Consider the following 24,296-nt stretch of genomic DNA (forward strand, 5'->3'; position numbering starts at 1 on the left):
GAATGCAGGGAATGCGGCGAGCACGGAGCCAATCACAGCAGAACGGATGGCTGGGTCTGTGGATGGATTAGCAGAGGAGCGGGGCTGGGTTGCTAAGAGAGGCACCTCTTCATGGCAGGGAGGCCTGTTACAACAATGCTGCTGCAGAGCAGCCTCATCCAGCATCCACACAGGGCCCTGCCACACGCAGAAAGAGCTGCTGGAGAAACAAACTGCCCTTGGGAACGAGAAAATACAGCAGCAAAAGAGATAAAAGCTCAGCGAGTCACACAGAGACAACCTCCCCCCAAATAAAACCTCCTCTGCCCAGAACAAAAGTGCCATCCAGGGAGCTTTTGAAAGCTCTGTTTTTATCTCCTGTGCTTCTCGTTATCTTTAATTATTAAGTGTCACCGGGAAGCGGCTGCCGCCTCCTGAAAAGAGGGAAAACAAGAGTCCTGGTGCCTATTTCTGGGCTCTGCAACCCCTCCCCTACTTTAGAAAGTGCTTCAGCACCGCTGCCTTCCCCTTTCTGCCTCTTTACTGCTTGCTTTTGTTCCACGTACGTGTGGCCGCAGCCGTTCCTAATAAACTTGAAATGATTTTTCACGACAGAGGCTTCCAAAGGACTAAGGGGTTTTGTTTCAAATCATTCCCAGATCAGCTGCGGAGAGCCTGAGCAAGAACAGGCATGGGCTGTCTCCGGCGTGCTCCTCCATGCAGCAGGAAGCAGGGATAAAAGCAGGCTGTGTTGTAACTGGAACAGGGCATCCGCAGTGCTGCAGGAAAAGGGGGGCCGGCATGGGGACGAAGCACACGCCGGCGTTCAAGAAATGCAGAGTTATTTTAGCAACAGGCATTCCGTACCGATGGCTTTCTGTGGATTCCCTGGATTAACCATATGCTTATGATTGAAGCATTTTATAACAGTTAAAAAAACCCCAAACCCGCCACAAACTCCACATCCTAAATTTAGGGGAGCTTCCCCCCCCCCACCCCTTGCTTCCAAATCCTAAAGGCAGCTCTGTGCACTTCATGCATTTCCTTGATGCATTTGAAGTTTTACACAGTCTTTTCTCAACATCATCTTTTTATAACACCAGAAGGAGGGATAATTGCAAACACCTCATGATGATTAGTCTTCTGCTTTGAACTTTAACGATTGGCCTTTGGGAGGGTTTCAAGAGTTTACTGAAAACATCTTAAAACTTTAAAGCCAAAAAAAGCCTCTGTGCAATATTACTGATAGCCCAAAGATGAATATTAAACTCAAAATAATACGTTTGAGAGCAGAACCTGGTTTACCAAAACAGCCAGAATGCATTAATCACATTGCATCCCAGGATTTGTAAAAACTGGATGAAATGCACACAAGCAGCCATAGGTTTGCTACAGATATTTAGGAATCAGGGCAAATAGAGCCTCGACAACCCAGAGCCAATTCAGAGAATCATAAAATGTCCTGAGTTGGGCGGGATCCACAAGGATCATCCAGTGCCAACTCCTGGCCCTGCACAGGACACTCAACAATCCTGCCCTGTGCCTGGTGTTGTCCAAATGCTCCTGGAGCTCTGGCAGCCTTGGGGCTCTGCCCATTCCCTGGGGAGCCTCTTCAGTGCCCCAGCACCCTTTGGGTGAAGAACCTTTTCCTGGTATCCAACCCAAACTTCCCTGACACAGCTCCAGCCATTCCCTTGGGTCCTGTCCCTGCACACAGGGAGCAGAGACCAGAGCTGTCCCTGTGCTGCCTCTCAGGAGGAGCTGCAGCCCCCAGTGAGTCTCCCCTCAGTCTCCTCCAGACAAACAAACCAAATAACCTCAACCACTCCTCAGGGAGCTTCCCTTCAAGGCCTTCCACCATCTCTCCTCTGGATGCTTTCTAACAGCTTTATTCCCACTGCTCCCTCCCGAGCTTTGTCTCCGGCAATGTTGCATCAGCCTCTCCTGCAGCTCCCGCAGAGCAGAGCCAGAGCCCGCGTGGACCAGGGAACACGAGGACTTTTGGCCAAGCAGCTTCCTGGGAAGGGCTCCTGGCACCTCCTACAGGGGTGCGGGACACCAATTAGCTCCAGAAGAAATGCAGGGATGAAACAATTCCTGCCTGGCCTCCCTGGAAGCTGATCACCACAGCAGGACTGCAGCTTGTCTCAGAGCCAGCAAATATTGCACTGATACTTCTACATCAGACTCCAGCCTGATTACAGCTTAGGGACAAGATTTTAACTAACCTTTAATTATGGAAAATTTTGAAGCCTCTGCTTTACTCTCTCAAGATCATTTGAGACAAAGACTAACAGATGCTGCCATTCCTAGAGGACTGTCTTTAATTTGTTTTTAACCCAAGCTAATGAATAGGTTTACTTATACTTTCACAAGATTTGTTTCAGACTGGGAAAACCTTAAACATTTGGAAAAGAACAAAGGTTCCCTATTTTAAAGAAACCTGAATTTTGCTGTAAATAATAGGGATTTCGACTCAAACCAGATCCTTCAAAGGTCATGCCTTGGATGGACGTTATCCCTGGAAAAGGACAGAACACTACTGATGCAATGGTCGTTTGCTCTTTCAAATCTCCATGTTGAGACTCAAATTCCATTTCTCTCTTTACATCTACCAGGCTAAAACTCTTGTTTCCATGTCCCATGTGAGAGCACAGATCACCCTGGAGGGGATGGGTTGGTGGCCCTAAGCCCCTTATGAGGGAGGACCATGCACACAGGTACAACATTGCAGCTTCAAACCAACAGCTGAGTTTTGTGTTACTCTCTGCACTGCAGCAAGGACAGTCACCCAGCTTCACCTCCCCAGCCCACCAGCACTCCATCATTCAAAAAATAATTAAATAATAAAAGAGCAGGCAGTGCCAGCTCTGTGCTGACAGTGGGAAATTTTTCTTTGCCACAACATTGGTTAATTAGAGAGGTGGAAAGGGCCTGGTGACAGTGGCCTCTTTGTGCTGCTTATTTCTTTATTTATTTGAAAGTACAGTACGAGCTTTTTTTGAGAGGCCTCATGTTTTCTCTGGCTCTGAACAAATGCCATCCCCCAGCACAATCAGCAGCCTGACGGGAACAACGGATGCCAGCGCTGCCGAGCCCCGAATCGCATCCTGCTGGAAAAGGAGGAGGAATGGGACAGGAATCCAAGAAACTCACAACCAGGTGTCAGAAACGCTACAGGGGTGCCTGCAAGGAGGTGTCTGTGTGTAGTTTAACAGCTCACATTGACAGGATAATTCAAGGAATAAAAGCCGGCAAGCAGAAGACTTGGAAGCTTACGCTGGTTGTGACATTGCTGGGAGATCCCCAAGAGCCTGGAGGTAGAAGGGAGAGATTTAGAGTGGCTTTTCCCTGGCTCTGTGCAGATGCAGGATTGTGCACGTTCCCTGCAGACAGGGGGGCTGGGGACAGCCTGGAAAGCTGCAGAGACCCAAGACAAAGAACCACTAGGAAAAAGGAAGTTTAGGCAAGCCCTGGGAAGCCAGATCCACATTCATGTTCTCTACACCTTCGCTAAAATCAGGAAATTCAACTCCTGCTCCTTCCAACACTCCTGGATTTACAGTATTGAAGACCTCTATTTACAGAAACTTATTTGCTGCAGCAAGTTTTCCGAAGCCTGTCACAGATATGAGCTGTATTAAATTACTATGGCTTCTCTCACAACTAACTCCACGCTTCAGCTTTCCCTCTGCAGCTGTTGACAACAGCGCAGAGAACGGACCCAACTACAACTCCAGGCTTGCAGGCAGTTTTCTGATGGGTCCATCTCGGTGACAGGATTCACAGCCAGCATTCAGATCATCTGGGCACCAAAACCACAATTCCCCTTGCCTCCAGATGCCAAGCCATGCCAACACCATCTCAGCTGCAAAAGTAGGAATGAGTCCCAATAATCCCAATGCTGGCTACTGTGCCTGGTGCCAGCATCAGCTCCTTCCACAAGCCTCGCTCTCCTGAACAGCACTCAGAGCACTTCCAGCCAAAGCCCTCATCTGACAGGAGTTGATTTTAAAGCAACACCAACTCCTTCCAAGCTGTGGTCAGATGTGACTCTGCTATTGCAGGTTCCCAGTGTGGTTTTTTAGCTTCCTTGGGAAAGGTAAAAGCTGTGCTGGCTAAAACCGTTTTCCCCCGGTGGAATGTGTGTATTTCAACGTGTCGGTGTGGACAGTGATTGAAACTGGGGTGAGAATCATTCACAAAAACCCTTTGTTACTTACTGTGGGGTCTGTCCAGAGGGAGCACTTGGCACAGTCCTGGCAGGGTGCCCCAGGGGAGCGGGGGTGCTGGCAGAAGTGGTCGTAGCCGTTGATGGCAGCCCGGCACAGGTAGCACATCTGGGCGCCGCAGCGGCACGACATGCGGTTACAGCCCTCCGACTTAATCAGGCCCGTCCCACACTTGTGGCATTTCCTAATCCGGGCGGCTGTCATCTTCTCCTCACTGCAAGATGAGGGAGAATTAGCAAAGGGGTGTTCGCACTCACCAGCCTGGGATAAAATTACTGTTACACTCCCCCAGCAAGGCTTTAACCCCATCCTCTTGCCTCTGATTCCACCCCCAAGTTCACCGCTGCTCCAAGGAGGTCTGGGCTCAGCTCCACTTGGAGCCAGCCCATGACAACTCAAGAACAAAATAATTGAGAAAAAGTCAATCACTGGCTGCACGCTGCAGCCCTGACCCTGGTTTCCATGTGAGCCAAGCTCTGGCTTGGGAGGAATTTGAGATGCAAGTTCAAGGGCCAAAGGGCACATGGATGCTTGAGTTGGCTGAAGGAAAATACAGCCAGGGAGATAAAGTTCAGGAAAAGCAAACATTTGGCTGTCACCTCTAGCTTTTATGTTTGCCTGTTGCTCTGGCTACAAAGTTGCCACGACCATGCATTTCTTTTCCAAGGCTGGCTGCTATGCTCCAGATTTACTTAGTGTTTGTTAAATTTAAATCAGTAACTGAAAAATAATCACATTTCCCTACAGAGGCGTTATCTTTTCTCTAAGATTCCCCACATAAATTTTGCAGAGGTTATTGCTTTAGGTTTAAGAGAGGGGGTTTTCAGCTAACAGAGCACAAGTGGGAATCCAGGACAAAGCTCCAATCCTTGTTCCCAAGGGACACCCTGGCAGTGACACATGCTCCAGCACAGGCTCAGCTCACAGCAAGACTATTTTGGCACAGAAATGAAGAAAGGCCGGGTCATTTAATTAAAAGACTTAAGAATATAAATTATCATCCTGAGGGCCAATTTTCTGACCGCTGCAGATCACATTACACTTTAATTCACAACCTAGAAGTGAAATTTGATGACAACAGAGCAAAGCCAGCATGTTTTCATGGAGGGAAGCACAATTCTTTTGACACTGGAGAAGGATCATCCTTCGCCAGGCATCTCCACCCAGCTGCTTCATTGCATCTCCAAAGTTAACAAATGTTAGGGAGATGGCAGGGAGGTATTTTTGAGGACCACAGCAACGAACCAAGCTACAGCACAGCCCCACAAACTGCTCCATCAGCACAACCAGAGGAGCAGGGAATGGTGAGGTGGGAACTTCTCAGTCTTGCAGACACCCAAGGTTCCCACACAGTTACACCCAGCATGACCTGCACCCAGGCATGTGGAGATGTGCTAAGAATAGACACAAAAACCCAACTTGAGAGTGACTTTCCTCGGAGCTGCAGCTGCTCTTCCCTCCGCCACTCAACAGGATGCTGTCGATGCAGATTTCTTTTTTTTTTTTTTTTGGAAACTTTGAACAAGGCAGGAAGTTTAGCCTGAACTCCAGCTGGGCTTCCCTTTCCTTATGCAGGGCTTCAAAAGGAAGTTTTTATTGTATCAGGGAGTTAGACTCATCTATCCACAGAGAAAATCTGCTGAAGGTTTTGAAACTGGTATTTTTTTCCTTATTAGGGACATGACAACTCGTTCCTCCTCCCTCTCATCCCTCTTTCCTACAGGGAAAGGAGCAGCAGAGAAAAAAAGAAAGTCATATCAAGTCTGTAAAGATTTTGTGCTGAATTAGGGACTGTGGGATGAGCAAGCAACAGTCATTTAAACCCCAGTGGTGGAGCTTTCCAACCTCTACTCGTGCCAGACAGACTCTAAATCAGAGAGGAAGGGATTGGGCAATGAGGGCAAGTCCCACTTGGCTGCACCAGACATTTAGCTCCATGGATGAAAATTCCCTTGTTTCCTAAAGGCAGAGGATTTTGTCATTTACTGTAGATAAGAGAGAAATCAAACTTAAAAATATTTCAGGGTAACAATCAGGATTTACATCTGCATATTTCAAAATGTGACTGCACTTTGTAACAATTCCTACAAACTGGTTAGAAACAGGCAAAAGCTTCTGGAAGAAAACACATCCTCTCCCACAAAGCAGCAGCTGAGCAAACAGTGCAGGTCTCCACTCCAGATTTTCAAAGGGTAGTAACGACCTACTGTGACTCAATCCACTCCTCTGCCTCCATAGCCACCTCCCTTCTCCCCCCAGCAATGCTAATAGGGGTTTCTCACCTCGGAGAAGGACCAGGTGCCAGCCTGCAGACACTGGGCCAGCCAGAGGAGCAGGCTGGGCTGGTGACAACTTTCCCACGTTCTCAAATTACCAGCTGGACCTGCTGCCAAGTATCTTTCACAGACAGAAATCCCATCCTGGGAGCCGTCTGACCCCTCAGCTCTGCCATCCCAGGCACCTTCCTGGGGAAGGTAGTGACAGCCAGCAGAAACCGAGGGACAATGTACTGTGATTCCCAGTTCATCCACCTCCCTGTTTTCCCCTGGTTGTGGAGTTTCACTTACATGGATGTCCTGTATTTGATGTCATCCTTCTCAGCCAGCTGCTCGCAGGTGAGATTCATGTGCTCCTTCCACAGCCCCTGGCACTTCCGACACGTTTCCTGAGGAGGATAACAAACATTAAAGGAAGGAAAAAAAAAAAAGACCCAACATACCACTAACAACTTTAAGAACTGTAAAAATTCCCCCAGCTACCAGGTTCACCAGTCACAACGCAGAGGAGACTGCAGAGGTAAAAATGTGGTGCCAAAGGCCATCAAGTTCATCTGTTTCCTGACCAAAATCCTTCACTTTCATAGAAGGGGCTTCTATTTCCACCATTGATGGAAACCCTGCAGTTACATCAAAGCCTCAGCTTCACCAACCACACAAGCAAAAAAAAAATATATATACATATATATTGTTTTGCAAAATCTCAGAAAAATAAATGATTAAACAGCTGAAAAACACAGAATGTGGACAAACATCCATAAGACCAAGGTGGAATATGAACAAATATTTACAAACTTAACCAAAACAGCTGGAGTAAACTTAGAGCAAGTGGATGAACTCTCTTGTTCTTACAAATTCTTTAGCAACAAGGCTCTAATCCAGGACTGGTGAAGTTGCATGGGACAGGATTGCTGTAGAAGCACAATTGGGAAGGGAGCTTGGACCAACACTGGGGACAGAGCTGATTCTTTCAGTTGGCTGGCCAAAGAAAACAATTTTGTTTTGGGTCAAACAAGAGATTTTCCTTTAGTTAGAGGAAGATTAAAAAACATCCAGATCAGACTTGAAGAAAGTACATGTTTTATGATCCAACCGTTTCATCTTCAGGATGGCTGGGGCTTGGACTCTTAGATCCAACCTTCCCCCTGGCAGGAAAACCCATCTGGCTATGCAGCATCCTCTTCCCCTGCACTCCAGGAAAGTTCCCAAAAGAGCTTTGCCCAGCCCTTGTCTCACTACCAGCAAACTACGACCACTGCAGAGACAGATCTTACTTGATTGCATTACCTTCATTTTATTTTAATGAAGAAATTGGACGTTTATGTGAGATTTGAAAGAAGAAAATGCTTCAAGACACACGTAGGCAGCAACACTCTTTTGATCGTGAATCAGACAAACAGGATGAAGGCCAAAGCTTCCAAGGAAGCCACCCTAGGAGGGGGGATGCAAAATGGGGCCTTGTTTGTATCTGTGCTCGCTGGGAGATGCCCAACTGCTCGTGCTTTCATCTGGAGAATGAAAGGTTCCTGGGCTGGCTGGTGAGCCGGACGTGTTTGCAGACAGCGGGGTTAGGGCTGGAGCAAGCGTGGAGCCAAGCGTGTGACTGCATCCCAAAACTCAGCAGAGGATTTTGTGATCACTCACCTTGCAAATGCACCCCTTGGCAGGCAGGCACTGGTTTTAAGGGGCAGTAAATGCCTCGGGTTCTATTGATTCTCATGAATCATTCATCACACTGTGTTTTCCTGCTAAAGCTGTTAAAACAGGCACCATTTTGTGTGCATTTTTGGCAGGCCACATCTGGCTGCTGGCGGCACAGGAGGATCAGACTTGGAGCTGTTCACATACCTCCATGAGGACCCACCTTCCCCTTTATTCCCAACACCTGGCCACACGCCATTCTGAGATCAAAAGTGCCTTAGGTTGTTTTTTTTTTATGTATACCAAGGGTTAAAAAGAGCCTTTGGAGCCCTGTTACACAGAACCACTTCCCCACTGCCAGCAACAGAGATTTAACAGCTTTTTGCCAGGAGGGCTGGCACATTTTCCAGCCAGGAGCCTGCTATTCCCAATTACTTAACTCCAGGAGCCTCCTCTGCTGCCCAAATGATGTCCTTCTGAAGCAGATGGTGCCGCTTAGACCCTCATCCCAAGTCATTCCCTTTTGCTCCTGCCTCCAGCCTGGTGGCTATTGGAAACAATGCTCTCCCTGGAGCCCAGGCTGGTGTTATTTGCCAAACAGTTGTCTCCTGCACTCAGGAAAAGGGATTTCTGTGCCGGCAAGGAGAAAGGGAAGAGACATGGCTATGAAGATTCCCTGGGATGGCACCACAGGAAGTGTCTGGTTCCCTGTGTGACTGTGGAACAGCGGGTGCCACAGCAGCTGTGCACATTTCTGGGATCCCTCCCAAGCTATGTTGTCCTCAAGGAGCTGCAAACCTACAGGCAGCTGTGCCTGTGCCAATGCACCCCATGAAGGGGACAGTCCTGTGGCTTCCTGACTCTCGAATGTCACCTGGTGCTGCCTCTGACTGAGCCATGTCCTCTCCATGGGAGGCTTGGGAATATGCACCATACATGTTCATTAGCAGAACCTGTTGTGATTTTTCCCCTTATTCTACCCAAAACAATGGCACATTGTTGGATCCCTTCACACAGAACTAGGGAGGAAGCCCATGGTTCAGACAACAGCTACTGCTCCAGTGCCACAACTGAGATCACAGCTGTTGCCCAAGAAAAGTGACCTTTTTTAATTTCTACTGAGTCAAACCCAACCCACTTGGCTAATGAGGGTTTTGCACATCTCACACAATGACAATTCTGAACTCTACAATTTCCACAAAGGGTTCTTTTACTTCAGAACCAGCCCTTCGTTTGATAATGGAAGATACTTTCCCATTACCGTATCAATTCACCTAAACATGCAGTGGAATAGCTGATTTTTTGCAACCAACCTGGATTATTTCCGTGGCAAGAGCAGCACTTGGCACCAAGTCTGGCTACAGCAATGTAAGGCACCACCTAAACCCACAAAGAGGGAACAAGTCCTTCCCAGTCCTGAAATCGTCTACTCCAAGTGTAGTGGCCAAAAAGCAACTCAGTCCACCAAAAAAATAAAGATCCTTCCCAACTTCTTCAGCACTTGGTCCCCAAACCCTGCTGTACTCAGGTAGGGGCACTTGTGTTTTAGCTTTAACAGCACTTCAGCTCAATGCATCATTTCTGGACATTGGGAATTCCACGTGTCCTCCTGCCTTCCCCAGCCCACTCCTCCTCGCAGGCAGGTACAGCTAAGGCAGCTCACGCTTCAGGAGCTGAAGAAGTCTTGGCATTAGGAAACGCCTCCAAACCAGGCATAGAGACGGGAGATTAAGAATCTTCTGCCTGTTACATCTGCCCCAGCTTGGCAGGCAGCCTGGGACAGTCCATTACTGCTGCGCTGGGCCGAGGGAGGATGTGATGGAGAGGGTGTCTAATCGCACCCTGTAATCTCCTCACTGTACATCTGTTACAGGCAGTGGCTCCGCTTCCTCTCGCTGCCCGCCAGGAAGCAGCCGGGATTAACACAAACATGTTTGGGTTCACCAGGATCCTTTGTTCCCAGGGTCAGTGCTGGATGTGCAGCTTTCTGTGCTCAGGGCCAGCCTGGCCAAGGGTGGACACTGCTTTTAGTGTGGGCAGCACGACCTTTCAACATCCTTGTTAATTGTCCCAGCACATAAGGTGGCAGGGAGTGTTTTATATGAATTTACCACCTTCCTCAGCACTTCTCTGCTGGTACTTCCAATGGATCCTACAGTTTTAAACACAGCCTAGACTTTTTCCCCCCCCACTCTATCATCAACTAAAAATAACTCTCCAAAGTCCATCCCACTCAACAGGGGGGGCAAAAATCCCAAGTAATCAACTTTTCCTTGCCAGTTTCCACACTCTCTTGGCCACAGCCAGTAACAGAAATCACTTTTCCCAGCTGCAACCTAAACAAATGCCACATGGACAAAAACATCAGATGATCCCCACAGATCCCAGCCCAACTGCCCACGGCATTCCCGCATGCTGGCTTGTGCTGTAGGAGTTTACACGGAGCCATTTACTGACTGAGCAAAATGCAGGGAGAGTGGGGGAAACTCGACTTCAACAACAACAGGCGACGGCCCCGGCTGTCGTCACTGCCCTCCGTTCTCTGTGGTGGCTCTGAGCTTCCCTCAGCTCTCCATATGCTGGGTAATTAAATCCTTGTGCTGCCGCCATTCCCTGCATCCCCCAGGAAGGGCGAGGCGCACGCTCCAGTGGTCTCTGCCGATGGCACACGTGGGGATGTTGGCTGAGAGGGAGCTGAGGCAGCCTGGGACAGAGCCCCAGTGATTGATTTGCTGCTTCCTCCTGCTCTCGGACGTGCAATAGCACAGGCTGACCCCAAACAGGCCGAGCTTTACCCTAAAGCAGATGGGAATGCAAGTGCCTCAGAACAGCACCTCAGGGCCAGTTCGTTCTGTGCTGCTTTAATTAAAGAGCTGCAATTCCCAAACAGATGAATTAACGGGAAAACAAAGAACCACAGAGTCTTCCTCCCCACAAAGTCTCACTGTCCATAAAGCTGCACTGACCTTAACTAAAAATTGATGCAGAGGTGGCTAAATGAATACAACCTTTAATCACGGATAAAGCTCTCATGAACACACTCCTTCGGGGCTGTTTCTGGGATTTCCTATATGTTAAACTGGGATAAAGAAGCTATAATCCAGCTCAAGACAATCCATTTGGGTAAGAGACCCCTCTTTAGAGATGTACAAACACCCAGCACAGGGAGGGGTGACCTCAACTCCAAAGACTGCCCAGTGCAGGGAAAGCTCCCTCCAGCGTGAATTGCTGTTGGCAACATTCTGGTCCTGGAGCTGCACACAACGGTGTGACAGGCAGCAGGTACCAACCCCAAACACAAAGTGCAGGCAGGGAGGAGAAAGGAATGCCATGCCTTGGATGGGTGATGGAGCAGGGAGCTGGGAGGACATCCGTGGGTTTGGAGCTCCCCCGGGAGCAGGGCTGTTCCCCAGGCAGCGCTGCCCCTCAGTGGCAGCTGCTCACACGGCAGGGACAGAGAGCAGGAAGGGAAACCTGAGAAAAACTGAGGTTTCCTCTCCTGAGCACTGCCATGAGCTGTTCTGCGAGGGGAGAGGTCACAGGGAGAAATAAAGCAAAGGCACAAGCTTGGACTAGGCTGTAAGGATGTGCTGGGGCATAAAAACAGAGACCTAAGAGTGACCGGGAATTAAAAGCTGGATAAGGAAAACATGCATTTATATCCAAAACCCACCAAGAACCATAGAAACAAATCACAGAATTATTAAGATTGGAAAATATCTCCATTGAGTCCGACTTTTAAGAAGGGTGGTTAAAGCTTTTATACAACCAGATATTCAACCCCATTACAAAAAATGATGACCCAAACCAATGTCTTCTGTTTTGCATGTTCTTGTAAATTGAACGTATCTTAGTCCCACCCCATCCCTAAGACACTGGAGACACTCAGTGCCCTTTTCCTTCCAGGCTGGTTCCCATGAAGGTTTGGGTTATCTGTGTCAGAATCCCAGAACCAGAAATATGTGGTAACTCCCAGCTCTTGCCTAAGTCAGTAGAACTATCTCACATCTGTAATTCAGAAGTTTCTGAAACACACAGACCAAACCAAAATAAGCTTTTCCCTCCCCAGAGTTTGACTATAAAAGGCCAGAACAGAAGGTTGTGGGCGAAGTGGTTAGAGACCTATGAAGCAAAAATATCTGCAGCTTCACACAAGAAGTGCTGCTCAGCATCACTGACCCTGTGGCTGGCCAGAGGTGGAAACAGCACTAGCACAAGAAATTGCTCCTTGATCTCACACTCAGGGTAACCTGAGTATGAGAAACAGCTCTTTCATGGAGAAAGGTCATATTTAATTTGAACTTGAACAAAACTATGGGTTTTTTTCATTCTCTGGAATGTTTATAAAGAAGTATGTTTGCTTCAAAGCTACTTTCTCTCAGGCTCTGGGGCTGTGAGAAATACATCAAAAGGTGCAGGCAGCAGGTTGGCTGCAGAAAAGAGCACGGGAGTATTTGCATCACATCCATCGTGGCAGGATGCCTTCCCCTGAGCTGAGGAACAGGTGTTTCTCACAAGGATAAGCTCTCCTCACCAAAATCAAGGGTTTTTTTCAAAAGCTAGTCCCCAGCCCTGAGCAGGTTGGTATCACATGAAGCATCTCTCCAGCTCACTGAGAAGTCTGGATACAGGGTGGACTGTGACAGACCCAGAGGTGGTCACCCACCAACCTGAGTCCACCTGCAGTGCAGGTAGAGGAAAACACTGCTTGGCCACTTTGGAAAGGCAGGTTAAATATATCCTGGGATCTCACACCATGTTGGCTAAATCACTATACCTGAGGTCATATTGCTCCTTCCCAGGGAAAAAGAGAAACCCAGCACATGCTACTGGAAACACATCTGTAGCTGTCAAGCAAAGCTTTGATTTCTGTTGCACTGACTGCAGATAACAGCTACTGCCTTTCCAGCCAAGGTAAATAATTAAATACTAGCAGAGGAGTTCAAAGCCTCAGCTGCTGCCCCTCCTGCCCTCCCCCAGTGCACATTCCCGTACTCAATTCAGCAAAGCAGATCCAGGAGGTTACTCATGCAATCTTCTGCACAATCTCGCAGAAAAAGGGATGCTGCTTCCAATCGCTGCAACACTAACTGATGAAATCTGTGGAACTGGTGGAAACAATAGAGACCTTGGGAGAGGCACAGATTTAGATTTCAAGACAAGCAGCTTGATTTTTAAAGGATAACTCCGGAAAGTCACGCCAGGGGTTGCACCCAAGGATGCCAAGAAAGTAAAGGCTAACAAAAGCAAGGTATCTTATTTGCAGAGGTACCCGCTAACGATGCATTGTGAGACTGAGAGGAGGAACAATTACTGAAGTTAATTTTGAAACTTCCCTCTTACACCACCACATGATAAACAAATTCCCCCACCACCTCCCCCCAGACACAAACCCCTACCTTTTGGGTGGCAGAACCTGGAGAGAGCCTCTTCCAGATCACTCCTATTTTATCCCGTGGCTTTCTCTCCCCTTACAGTTTCCCAGATTTTATCGTAACACAAAAGATCAGCAAGAGGATCTCTGTTAGAGATGTCCTCTCCTCCATCAAAAATTGCATGAAGACCCGGGTTTATGTAACACACCTACAACCCTTTTTAAGGAGTCTCTGCAATATAGCAAATTTGACGGTAATTCAGCAGCCTTAACACACCTTGTTTTCAATTTAGAGCCTTTTTAACTGCAATCTCTACCTACAACAGAAGTTCATAATCCAGATCATCACAACACCAGCAAAGGATGGGGGAAGGTGAACTGATGCTGGTAAACAGCTTTGGCCTAGGTACAAATCCACCCTCAGAAACTGGGCAAGCACAGTTTGTGTTGCCTGGGAAATGAAACCCAGATGAGGGGAAAGCCCCAAAGTAATGTGTTCCTAGCTTTAAGCAGGCCAGACTAAACAAAAAGTAAACAAAAAAAATGTTGGGGAATGAGCAAGGATCGAGAAAATAGAAAACAAAGGGATAACAGGCCTTCTAGAAAACTCAGCAATTCAGATGATTTACTGTTCTTCAGTTACTTCTTACCTGCTGCTCCCCACACGAGCACTGTGCAGACAGAACACATTTGCACCCCTGAACTGAACCACAGGGCAGCCAGTCCTGTAACTGTGATATTTATAGCAACAATATTTACCACAGGGGTTTGAAAATGGCCCTGTGAACCGCAAACCTTCATCCTGCACCTTCACCAATGCGACACTGAGTCACCTGCGGCTCATTCGCTGTGTTTAAAAAAGGCAGTGCAGAAAGCAGAGCCCACGGCCTCACAGCAGCCTGCTGCAACTTCTGAAAAAGCCAAAACGACCAAGAAGTGCCACGTGGTGAAAGAGTTCACACCTGAGCTCCAGTGCAGAAATGCACTGGATTTCCTCCTGCAGCATTAAACCTGCTATTTTGTACAGGTAGCTGAATAACAATAATAATAATAAAACATATCAAGCAGACAAATATACAACAAAACAAAGCAGAAAACTGATCAGGGAAATAGATGTGCTGGCAACTTACTGATTCCTCTTGTAGAGCCCCTGAGTGATGTTTCCATTCCCTCCTGTTCTTAAAGCACCCACCAGCTGAGCCTGGGTTTCTCTTTGGTGCACAAGTGGTTAAAACCCCTCAAACCCACAATTTGAGGGTGTTTTTTCAAGTTCTCCTAAGGTTGTTTGGCCCTGCACGATGCAATGTGCCCCCCAAGGCTGCAGGGAGCAGGGGGAACACTGGGAAGGACCCACCAGCCCCACAAGGAGCAGGGCAGAGGGGACAGAGCCACCTAAGGCCATTGAGCCAAGTGGCTGCTGACCCCCAGACCAGCCTAATCTTGACCAAAGCCGATCAAGGCGCCTTAACTCTTGTGGGGGGACGGGCAGGTTAATGGAGCAGTGCTGCAATGTCCTGCCAAACGAGGGTAATTCAGGACATCTTTTGTCTTCTAAGTAGAAAAACTGTTTAACCTGTAATTTAATTTTCAGCTAAGTCATATAATCCCCTTTAATTCACTTTTTTATTAGTTGTGGAAAAAATGTGGGGCTTGGAAACGCTTTGGAGTAAGAGAAAAACCACCTTAGATCTGCAGACATTGAAGCTAAGCTGAGTTAGCAACTCCAAAAGGAGCCTCTGCACCTGCAGCAGCTCTGAACAACAGCTGGTAATGCAGCAAGACAAGCTGAGTTCCGCACAGCCATGTGAGACCAGGCAGGAGGCCGGGAAAAAGAGGCCAAGAACAAGTCCTGGCACCCCTGCAAGGTTTGTGGGGTCTCAGAGCTGTGTGGGACACAGCCCCCACAACAGGAGTGAGACTGGAACAACACCCTGCAACCTCAGTGTTGCGAAATCCCAAGCGAAGAGTTCCCTTTCTGCCACCCTCACAAACACCCATCAGGAAGACCGGTTCCCCTCTTCCCCTGCGTGAGCACATGAGTTTAATTAAGCATGCTGTTCAACGATTTGCATGGCATGACTTGTCTACAAACCAGAGATGCTGCAAGCCTGTTATCTGTAAAAGCAGAAAACCCCTGAAAACCCCCCAAAAGCACAAGCTGCCTCATCTCCAGGGATCCATTTGAGACCCAGCTCGTTCCCAAGCAGCAACAGTAATTTCTGCCGTGACCCAGCTACAACAGCAAAACTACCTGGAATATTTCATGTTGTACTGCTGCTGATGATTCGGTTTTGAGGGGAGAATCCTGGCTGGTTCAGGAGAGGGAAAGCCATCCTAACACCCCAGGCCACAGAGGAATGATGCTTCTGGTGCAGGATGGGGGTCCACTGGTCACCATTACCACGCACAAACCATCTCCCTCCTCCTACACCCATACAGAAAGAAAAAATACAAGTAGTGCAAGTACGGAGAGCTTTGGCATGGCTGGATGTAGAGTAAGGATCAAAACTGGTGTTGTGGGGTTACGTTATCCAAAGGGTGAATTATTAAACTATGCTGTACATGCAGTTCCTTTGAAAGGACTAAGTCCAACACCCTCACAGGGGAATGAGCCACAGACAAGAACGCAGAGGGTGGGATATCCAAAGATAAAATCAACCATTTTGGCAGCACTAGTGAAGTATTTAGACACAGACTGGTTTCAGCCATTTCCCCAGCCCCAGAGCAACTTCCAGATCCTGTTCTCATTTTCCCAGGATGTCTATTGTAAAGACAAGGAGAGGAAGGAAAAAAGAAAAAAGGCATGATCACAAACACACCACCATTAAAACAGAGTTGAAGAATATGCGGATGCTACTCAGAACCACTTCCAAAGTGGCTCCCCAGCACACAGGGAAGCGTTCAGCTCCTGCTGACCAGTTAGTGACCCTGGGGAAGAGACTTTCCATGGCGGCAAACCCCAATGTCAAACACGAAGGAATGGAAACACCTTTCTCCAAGAGAAAGGTCCCAACCCTCCCCCTGCAACTGGACGCTGTGATCTAGTGAGGGGTGGCTGGAACGAAACAATCCCAGGAGCATCATGAGAGACTCTCCTAACTAGTTACTGTCTTTTCTTCATCCTAATTTCAGAGCTCAAGTGCCACATAAGAACCAAAAATAAAGTGTCAGCCAAGAGGTTTGGCATGGAAGAAACACGAGCTGTACCACTTAAAAAAGCAGCAGTTTAACTGAGTGCCTAATGAGCCATTTGCATTAACCTCGTGAAACAGGATATGAAGCACATTTAGCAAGAAACAGGAGATTGACTTTATTAGAAAAATACCTTTAAGGTTCAAATTCATCAAACCGTTTGTAGCCAGGGATGCTTTGTAAAAGACATTATTGGCTGACAAAGCTGGCTTTTGGCTGTCCAAGCCATCAGCAATTACCACCCAGAGGGACATTACCTGTTCTCAGCTAATGAGTGACACCAGTGCCAAACATCAGGCACAGACATTAACTGGGGGAGAAAATGGCTCTTTAGGGCTCAGGAAGGAAACTATACTGAGACTTCCATAAGATATCAAGACATTTCACTTGGTGTAAAGGAGATTGTAGAGAAGAAATGTGTATTGTTCTATGCTTATCTAGACTCAATCAAAGGTATCTAAACTCAATCAGACACTGAAAACCATCTTGGCTTTGGACCAGACGAACCTCTCCCCACGAAATTAAGGAGAGGCACAATTCCTAATTGCTGTCTTAAGCAACAAGACTGAAAATCTATGGCACCCTTCAAACAAACAAACCCATCACCTCAGGGTCGATGTTGTAACTCGGTTTATTTTAGCCTAGAATTTACTATGTCGCAAATGCCATCCCCACCCACTGGGCTCTGGTAAGACCAGCCCCTTCCTCCTGCCCGACTTCTCGCTTCCACTTCTGACCCAGGATTTTATTGCAAAGGGAAACCAGGGTTGTTGGCCATAAAAGGAAAAGAGCCATCTGTCACATTTCTGTGGAGGGGAGTCAACTAAGAGGAACTTCAGCGACTTCCTTAAAACTCCGGAAACACCAGAGGCCACTGCCGCCCCCCTTATAAGGATTAAAGGGCTTTTCTCCAGCTTCCATCAGGGATGCACGTGGGCACCAGCACCAGACAGCGGAGGGGCACGGATGTCTCATTCTGAAGGAGGACAAAAGGGAAGGGAAAGAAAAAAAGCAGCAGCAAACAGGCAGTTTAGGGAGTTCTGCCCCAGGCTCCCCTGCTCTGCGAGGACACTGCAGATGCACCCTTTTCCTTGGTGACCCAACATGCTCCTTTCCACGCAATCCTCCTGATGCATCTGCTGGAATTAACAAGCTGAAAATTTCATTTACATCAAGAATGCATTTGGCCTTTTAGTTGTGGCATGTTTATGTTTGCTCAACAAATCTCTATGTTTCTTCCATCAGATATTATTCTGAATTCCTGACCTCAGCTTTGGGCATGCTCAATCCAAAAATAAGGGGAGTCAGAAACATTAACTTTGTGGGTTTTTTTTAAATGAAAAAACCATCTTTTACATTTACAGCACTAACCATAGCCACACTTAAACTCACTCAACACACAGATGAAGGTGAGATGCTCCTGCACTGAAAATCACTTGCCAGCAGCACACTGGACCTCGTATTTCAGATATATCAACAAGAAAAGCTGACAGGACAATTTCATTTCTGTTTCACTTTCAGAATCACATGAAACAATGCAGCAGTATTGGGTGGAAACCACAAAACTGATTATGAGCCCAGAAGTAAAAGTTAACCTGAGCTGGTTTGTCAGGCCTTAACAGCACAATGGTGCTTGGGGAGAAAAGTCGGTGCGATGCTCACAGGGCATCTTAAAATCCCAAAATGTTGCTTATTGTAGGTTATTTGGGGGAGTGGAGGTTTTTACTTCTGAGGTATATACATAGTTGGAGCTTCATAATTTTAGGGTAAGCCAAGGAATCACTGCTTTGTAGTTGCAGTGGCTCTAAGTCTCTTCCTTAGAGTGGTTCCCACATTCATGAATGGTGCCTCCCCACTTCCCAGCACCAACCTCTTAAACCAAAAGAGTTCCAGTCAGAAGGGAACCAAACAAGATATTCTCTTCCCCTTTACACTGAAGAAAATACTGCTTTGTCCCACACCAGACCTTAGAACAAACTGCTTCACTCTGGGCAAAGTCTCCCACTGATCTCCAGGAAGTCCCATTAGTAGGGCATATTCCAATATTGATCTTCAATTTCATTTATCCATGTTCAGGTACATAAGCTGAACCTTTGGTAACACATTCTACAACCCAGTACCTTTGTGAAAGGGTTTGATGTGGTGGGTTAGATGCTGCCCAGCAACCAGAGAAAGACCCTCAAACCTTCTCCCCTCTTTTTAATACATAAACACCATTGCTTGACTTCCCAGGAGCACAAAGAGGATATATTATAACGGGAAACACAAACCCTTCACTTTTTGGTTTTGACCACCAACCCCGAACCTCTCCCTTGGAAGAGCAGCTTTTCAGGAGTAGCTTGAAAAACACCCCAGCCTTCCAGGAGACTCTCCTTACAGGACAGGGGAATGTTGCCCCTCCACAAGTCACAATAAACCACCAAAATAAAAACAGGTCAGAGAGGCATCACCCAGCTCCAGGCTGCAAGATTTCTTTGGGTATGTTGTTTAAAACAGTCTTATTAAATCTGATCTTCATTACCTACTGTTGGACCACTTGGGTCCCACTGCTAAACCTGAGGCTGATGTTCTTTTGCCAGCAAGCCAGTGGCATGTTACTTACCCCAATAACTTCCAGTGCCAATTTGTTTTATAAAGCAAGACCCTCAGCAGAGATCTTACTCAGAGTAAAAAAAAAAAACAACCAAGAAAAAAAGTCCCAAGCAGGTATAACATCTGACTTCACTGTTCTTGAATGCAAAACCCCACAAGCCCTTTGTGACACGAGGCTCCTAAAAATAACTCATCCTTAAAAAGGTCCGGTTATTTTTATACAGTCACAAGAATCACTGGATTGCTTCTAATTATCCCATCCTTCCTTGGAATGTCTATTTGTGCTCAACACAACTGGCTGCGACACCAGTGGAATCATAACGCGTTCTGAATTACAGGCAACTTACAGGGTAAGTTTAGTTTCACCTTGTGAACAGTTTTGAGAGAATGACAGTTAAAAAAAGCCCGTTTTACTGTGATCTTGGGAGTCTGTGTTAAAAAGGTGCCAGTTCAAAGCAGAAACAGATCTTACACTGGCCATGACTGAAAACCAAACCTGTTGGTAACAAGGATTAGAAATGTTCCATCTAAACAGGATCAGCAGGCAGATTCCTAAAAAGCCCCCAGAGCAGGACTAGTCTATTGGACTTCTCTGTCTTTCCTATAAATACATCCTTACTGCCTCTGGCTTGCAGGGCACACTGACTTTGCTCCAGAGAGTGGTAACACAGAGGAATCTGCTCGAGGCACAAGAGAAATATGGACAGTTGTCCATCTGCACCATGCCCAGCCATTCCAGCTGGACCCTTACGGTAACCAGGCTATCACTGTACGGTCCCGGGGTGCAGTCAGCACTCAGCTGTTACTGGAACTCATTACTGCACGTCCAAATATTTGCATGGAAAACTTGCTTGATGCTTATTCATAGGAGGCCTGGCTCCTGCCTGATTTCCTTAATGCTCCTCCACACCCTGAGGGGAAGAACACTTCCAGAATTATTATCTACAGCCCGATCTTCTTCTCCCAAGCTGCATCTCAAAGCTAAAACTCACACCATATCTTTCTGCTATTATTTAACGCTTTTTTTTTTCCTCACACCATCTTTCTGCTATTGTTTCACACTGTTTTTTTTCTCCTTTAAAAACCTGGTGCTTTTATCTGAAGAGTCATCCATTGCAATTTGTATTGTCATGGCAACAGGACTCCCTCCCCTGCCCAAAGCCCATCCCCAGGCTCACTGTGCTCATTACCACACCAAGCATCACTCTGCATACAGATGAACCTCTCAACGTGGGCTGCTCTCCCTGCAGCTGGACTGACACAGCTCCTGCTATGGGGTTATGGTTGCACCAGAAGAAGGGAAAGAGTCTTCTTAAGTCAAATTTCCTCTACTCAAAGAAATCAGATTTACTCAAGGCATTTTTGTAGTACGCCCATTTTTGTTGTGCTGGTTAAAATGAAGAGACCCAGTTCCATAACCTGTCTGAGCAGTGCAATAAAGAACATTTAGAGCAGGTGTAAGAGGGTTTTGCTAAGGCAGCTTGGACACCCTGATAAAGAAAAAGGGAAAGACTGCTCCACAATGGAACACAGTCAAGAACAGGGCTCTGGAGCCCTCTTATGGCAGCTCGCTCTCAGCTTCCTCAGAGCAGAATTCCACAGACACCTCGCAGTGTCTGTAAGGGCAAGGATGCAGAGCCATGAAGAGAGGGTGGGAAAGAACACATTCTGGCTTTGATCACACAAATGGTAAAACCCCACACTTCCAGCTCCTTCAGTGGTCCTGCTGGGTGTGCAAAGACTGGACAACCCCACGTTTAAAGTGGGACAGAAGACACTGAGACCAATCTCCTCCACAGCTGCAGTGCTGCTTCAGCAACAGAAACACGTAAGCAAAAAACCAAACTTGCTGCTCCGTGGGGATGTCAGGCTGACCAGTGCCATGCAAAAAGGCCACACCGGTTCCATACCAACACCTCCTTGACTTCTCCAAGCAGTAACTTCTGACAGAGTCACAGAGCTCAGTTCCAAAATCCCTGCCCAGCAGCCACTCAGGGAGCACATGGCGAGGAGGGGGCTCATCTAAAGCTGGGAAGAGTGTAACTACTGGGCTCTGAAGGGGTTACAGAGATTCAACAGCAGGGAAATATTTATGGAGAAAAGATGCTGAGCGGTGCATGTTTTCCAGGCTGGAGATGGTTTTAATTTACCTCTTGCAAAGGCTGTGATTATTTGCTGCTGGTTTTTGTTGAAAGCAGCTATTCAAGGCTCTCCTACTCCCTCTGGTGTCACAGCTCTGCAGCTGAGCCAGAACAAAACACCCCCTAAACTCACACAAACTACAAGGAATCCTGCTTTTTTTCTCCCTCTAGAAAAGAGGAAGCCATAATTATAAGCATTAGTGATTACCCTTCCCAGGCACAAAGGAGTCTTTGACTACAGCATGCTAAGGACAGTACAAACATCTCCTAGAGCTTACAGCTACAGCCAGTAGATCTCTTCCAGCTCTTCCTTCAGAGACTGGTGTCTGCCTGACTCTAGCTCAACTGCAGCATTCGCCATGCTTCTCACTAGATTTTCCTATAGTTCTGGTCAGCACTGACATGCCTGTGTTGAAGTATTAGTTTAGATATTTTTATGAGACGTTTTAAAACTGGGGAAGTATCCTCACCATTACAAGACTGCAGTCAGGCACCCAATCCTCCTGGGAATAGCTGTACACTGTGGGAGAAGCTGCATTTCACCAGCTCTCTCATATCACTCCATGAACCTGCACAGCCCCACAGACAAAAGGGATCCAGTTTTCACCACGGCTAAAAACTGCCACCTCCCAACCAGTGCTGCTCCCACAGGCACTTCCCAGCTGCCACCCTGCTGCACGGTTCTTCTGCTTCTTTCTTCTCAACCTGCTCCTCCTCTTCTTTGTCTTTATGTTTCTTCTGCTTTCTTTCACTGCTGAGCTGCCATATGATGCTGCTATAGCACCGAGGAGAACAAACACAGCTCCTTATCTTCTCTTTTTCATTTGTAGCTGCTTCTCTCCCCATTCCACTTGGGAATCTTGCATCCCTCCTGCATTGTCTGCCCCGTGCCTCTTCCCCATGCTGGCAAGCAGCTTACCCAGCCTGGCAGAATCCCTCCTCAGCCCATGTGAACAAGGTTTCCAAGCTCTCCTCATAAAGCATCTACTCCACATTCTCTGATTAATACATACCTTGAAGGGCACCATAAATATTTGCCTGGATTTTCTGTTAATCTTGCTCTGACATAGCTATTAGGATTACTGGAGTGTGGGTTGATAAGCAATGGGGTGAGTGCTGGAGTGTTTCGGGAGATGACAGCAACATCTTGCTGTATTTCACTGATGTGGATGCCTTGGTGACCTGCACTAATCCACTTGGAAAATTACTATAACAGAACAAAGAGTCTTAAAAATACGAAGCTGAGGGAGGTGGAGTGCTGCAAAGAGAAGTTTATTTCCAGACCAGCCTTTTCTAAATATATGCATTAACATCTGTATTCAGCACTAAGTGGAGAATCACAAACAGAAATGAGCAGAGAATAACCCAGAGCAGGACCTCCCCACAGACCCACATGCATTGGTCCAGCAGGAGAAATCCAGGAGCCATAATTTATAGCACAACCTTTCTCTCAGTACACACACACAAGAACAACTACCCTCAGCCTGAACAACAGCCATTTAACAAAGCCCCATACAAAAGCAAAGGCCATTTTTCAGAGTTCAGGTCAAAAGCAGTTTTGGATGCAGTGACGACCTACAGCCCTTTTCACACAGACCTCTTACTCCTGTATATTAAAATGCTGCCTAGTTACTTCACCAGCATAATTAGCATGACCCAGTGTAGGGTCAGGAGAAGCCCATCTAGACCTGTGCTGTTTGGAGGGCAAGGAGGAAGCTCCTTACGGAGAGGGCAGCAATGCTGCTCCTCACACTGCTCCCCATGGGCCAGGGACAGTCTGCACTGTATCTAATAGCTCTCTACAAATTCTTCTTTGCATTTGCACTGTGGCCTTTGTATCACAGGTGTTCTGAGGTTGTCTCTCCCCTGGCAGTGCTAATTAACACACCACAGGATTCCCAGGACAGTGTAACCCACTGAATCCAGGCTCCCATTCCCTGCAGTCCCTCAGCTCCATGGCTCTCAGTCAGCCACGTGTTCACACCTAGGCTGGCTCAGCCTGGCCAATCTAGCTGGATCACAGCTGGAAATGGCAGGGCTGCAGACTAATGATGTTACAGCAATGGATTTCAACTCCGAATGAGCCAAAAGTGACCGTTAAATAGGGTGTCCTATAAAAGCATCTATTCATTTTATTCCATTTATGACTAAGTCTAAAGTCTTCCCCATCCCCCTTCTCAATGAGGATCTCCAACTTGATCCAAAAGCTCCAGGATGACTCAAAGCACGGGTTTTCAGCCAGCTCTGCCTTTTAGACTTTTATTACTATCTTCTCATTATCTGTTACATTTAAAATGTTACACACATCTCTGGAGGTGTACCCTGACAGACTCATCAAGTGATCTCAACATTTCTCCTCAGAGACTTTGCTTTAACATCTTACTGTCTGTAAGGCAGATTTCTAGACTGCAGAGAATAGTTTTCAACTTCTTCTAAGGGTCTTCTACATTCCTGTCATTCTTGACTAAGAACTAGAGCAAAACACTTGGTGTCACTAATGTCATAATATAAAGAAAATGTGATCTGACTCCATATGCCCAACACGCAAGTCCAAGGACTACAGCAGCTTTCCTGGTAATTGGCACTGCTAGCTTTCACTTTTCCATAGTGATGAGGTACTTCAGAAAAATGATCCAGTCCAAATTTTTGGGATAGCATGTCATCAAACCCACAGAGAGCACCAAGAAGGTTCACTGATACTGTAAAGGCACTCTGAGCAGAAAGCAATCTGGAGTAACACATGCAAGCAGATCACGGGAATTCTGCATATTCCTGACAAGCAGCTGTAATGATTCCATGTGGGAGACAAGTCAGAGGACTGTCAGAGTATCTCAGTCTGCTCTGGTATGGCTGTACAGTTGCACAATTC

General features: G+C 47.1%; 1 protein-coding gene across 5 annotated transcripts in view; it reads right to left on the reverse strand.

Moving 5' to 3' along the window:
* RNF216 (ring finger protein 216) overlaps nucleotides 1-24,296 on the reverse strand; it is a 76,811-nt gene that overhangs the window by 7,682 nt on the left and 44,833 nt on the right. For all 5 annotated transcript variants that reach the window (XM_066197816.1, XM_066197819.1, XM_066197815.1 and 2 more), the window contains 2 exons: nucleotides 6,779-6,876; nucleotides 4,203-4,425 (listed from right to left, as the gene is read on the reverse strand). In XM_066197816.1, the coding sequence (XP_066053913.1) occupies nucleotides 4,203-4,425; nucleotides 6,779-6,876 (321 nt within the window). The remainder of the gene's footprint in view (nucleotides 1-4,202; nucleotides 4,426-6,778; nucleotides 6,877-24,296) is intronic.

Source organism: Chamaea fasciata, unplaced genomic scaffold (assembly GCF_029207755.1).
Source record: "Chamaea fasciata isolate MVZ Bird 193981 ecotype frontalis unplaced genomic scaffold, bChaFas1.0.hap1 SCAF_16, whole genome shotgun sequence".
In the NCBI taxonomy this organism is placed as follows: domain Eukaryota; kingdom Metazoa; phylum Chordata; class Aves; order Passeriformes; family Sylviidae; genus Chamaea; species Chamaea fasciata.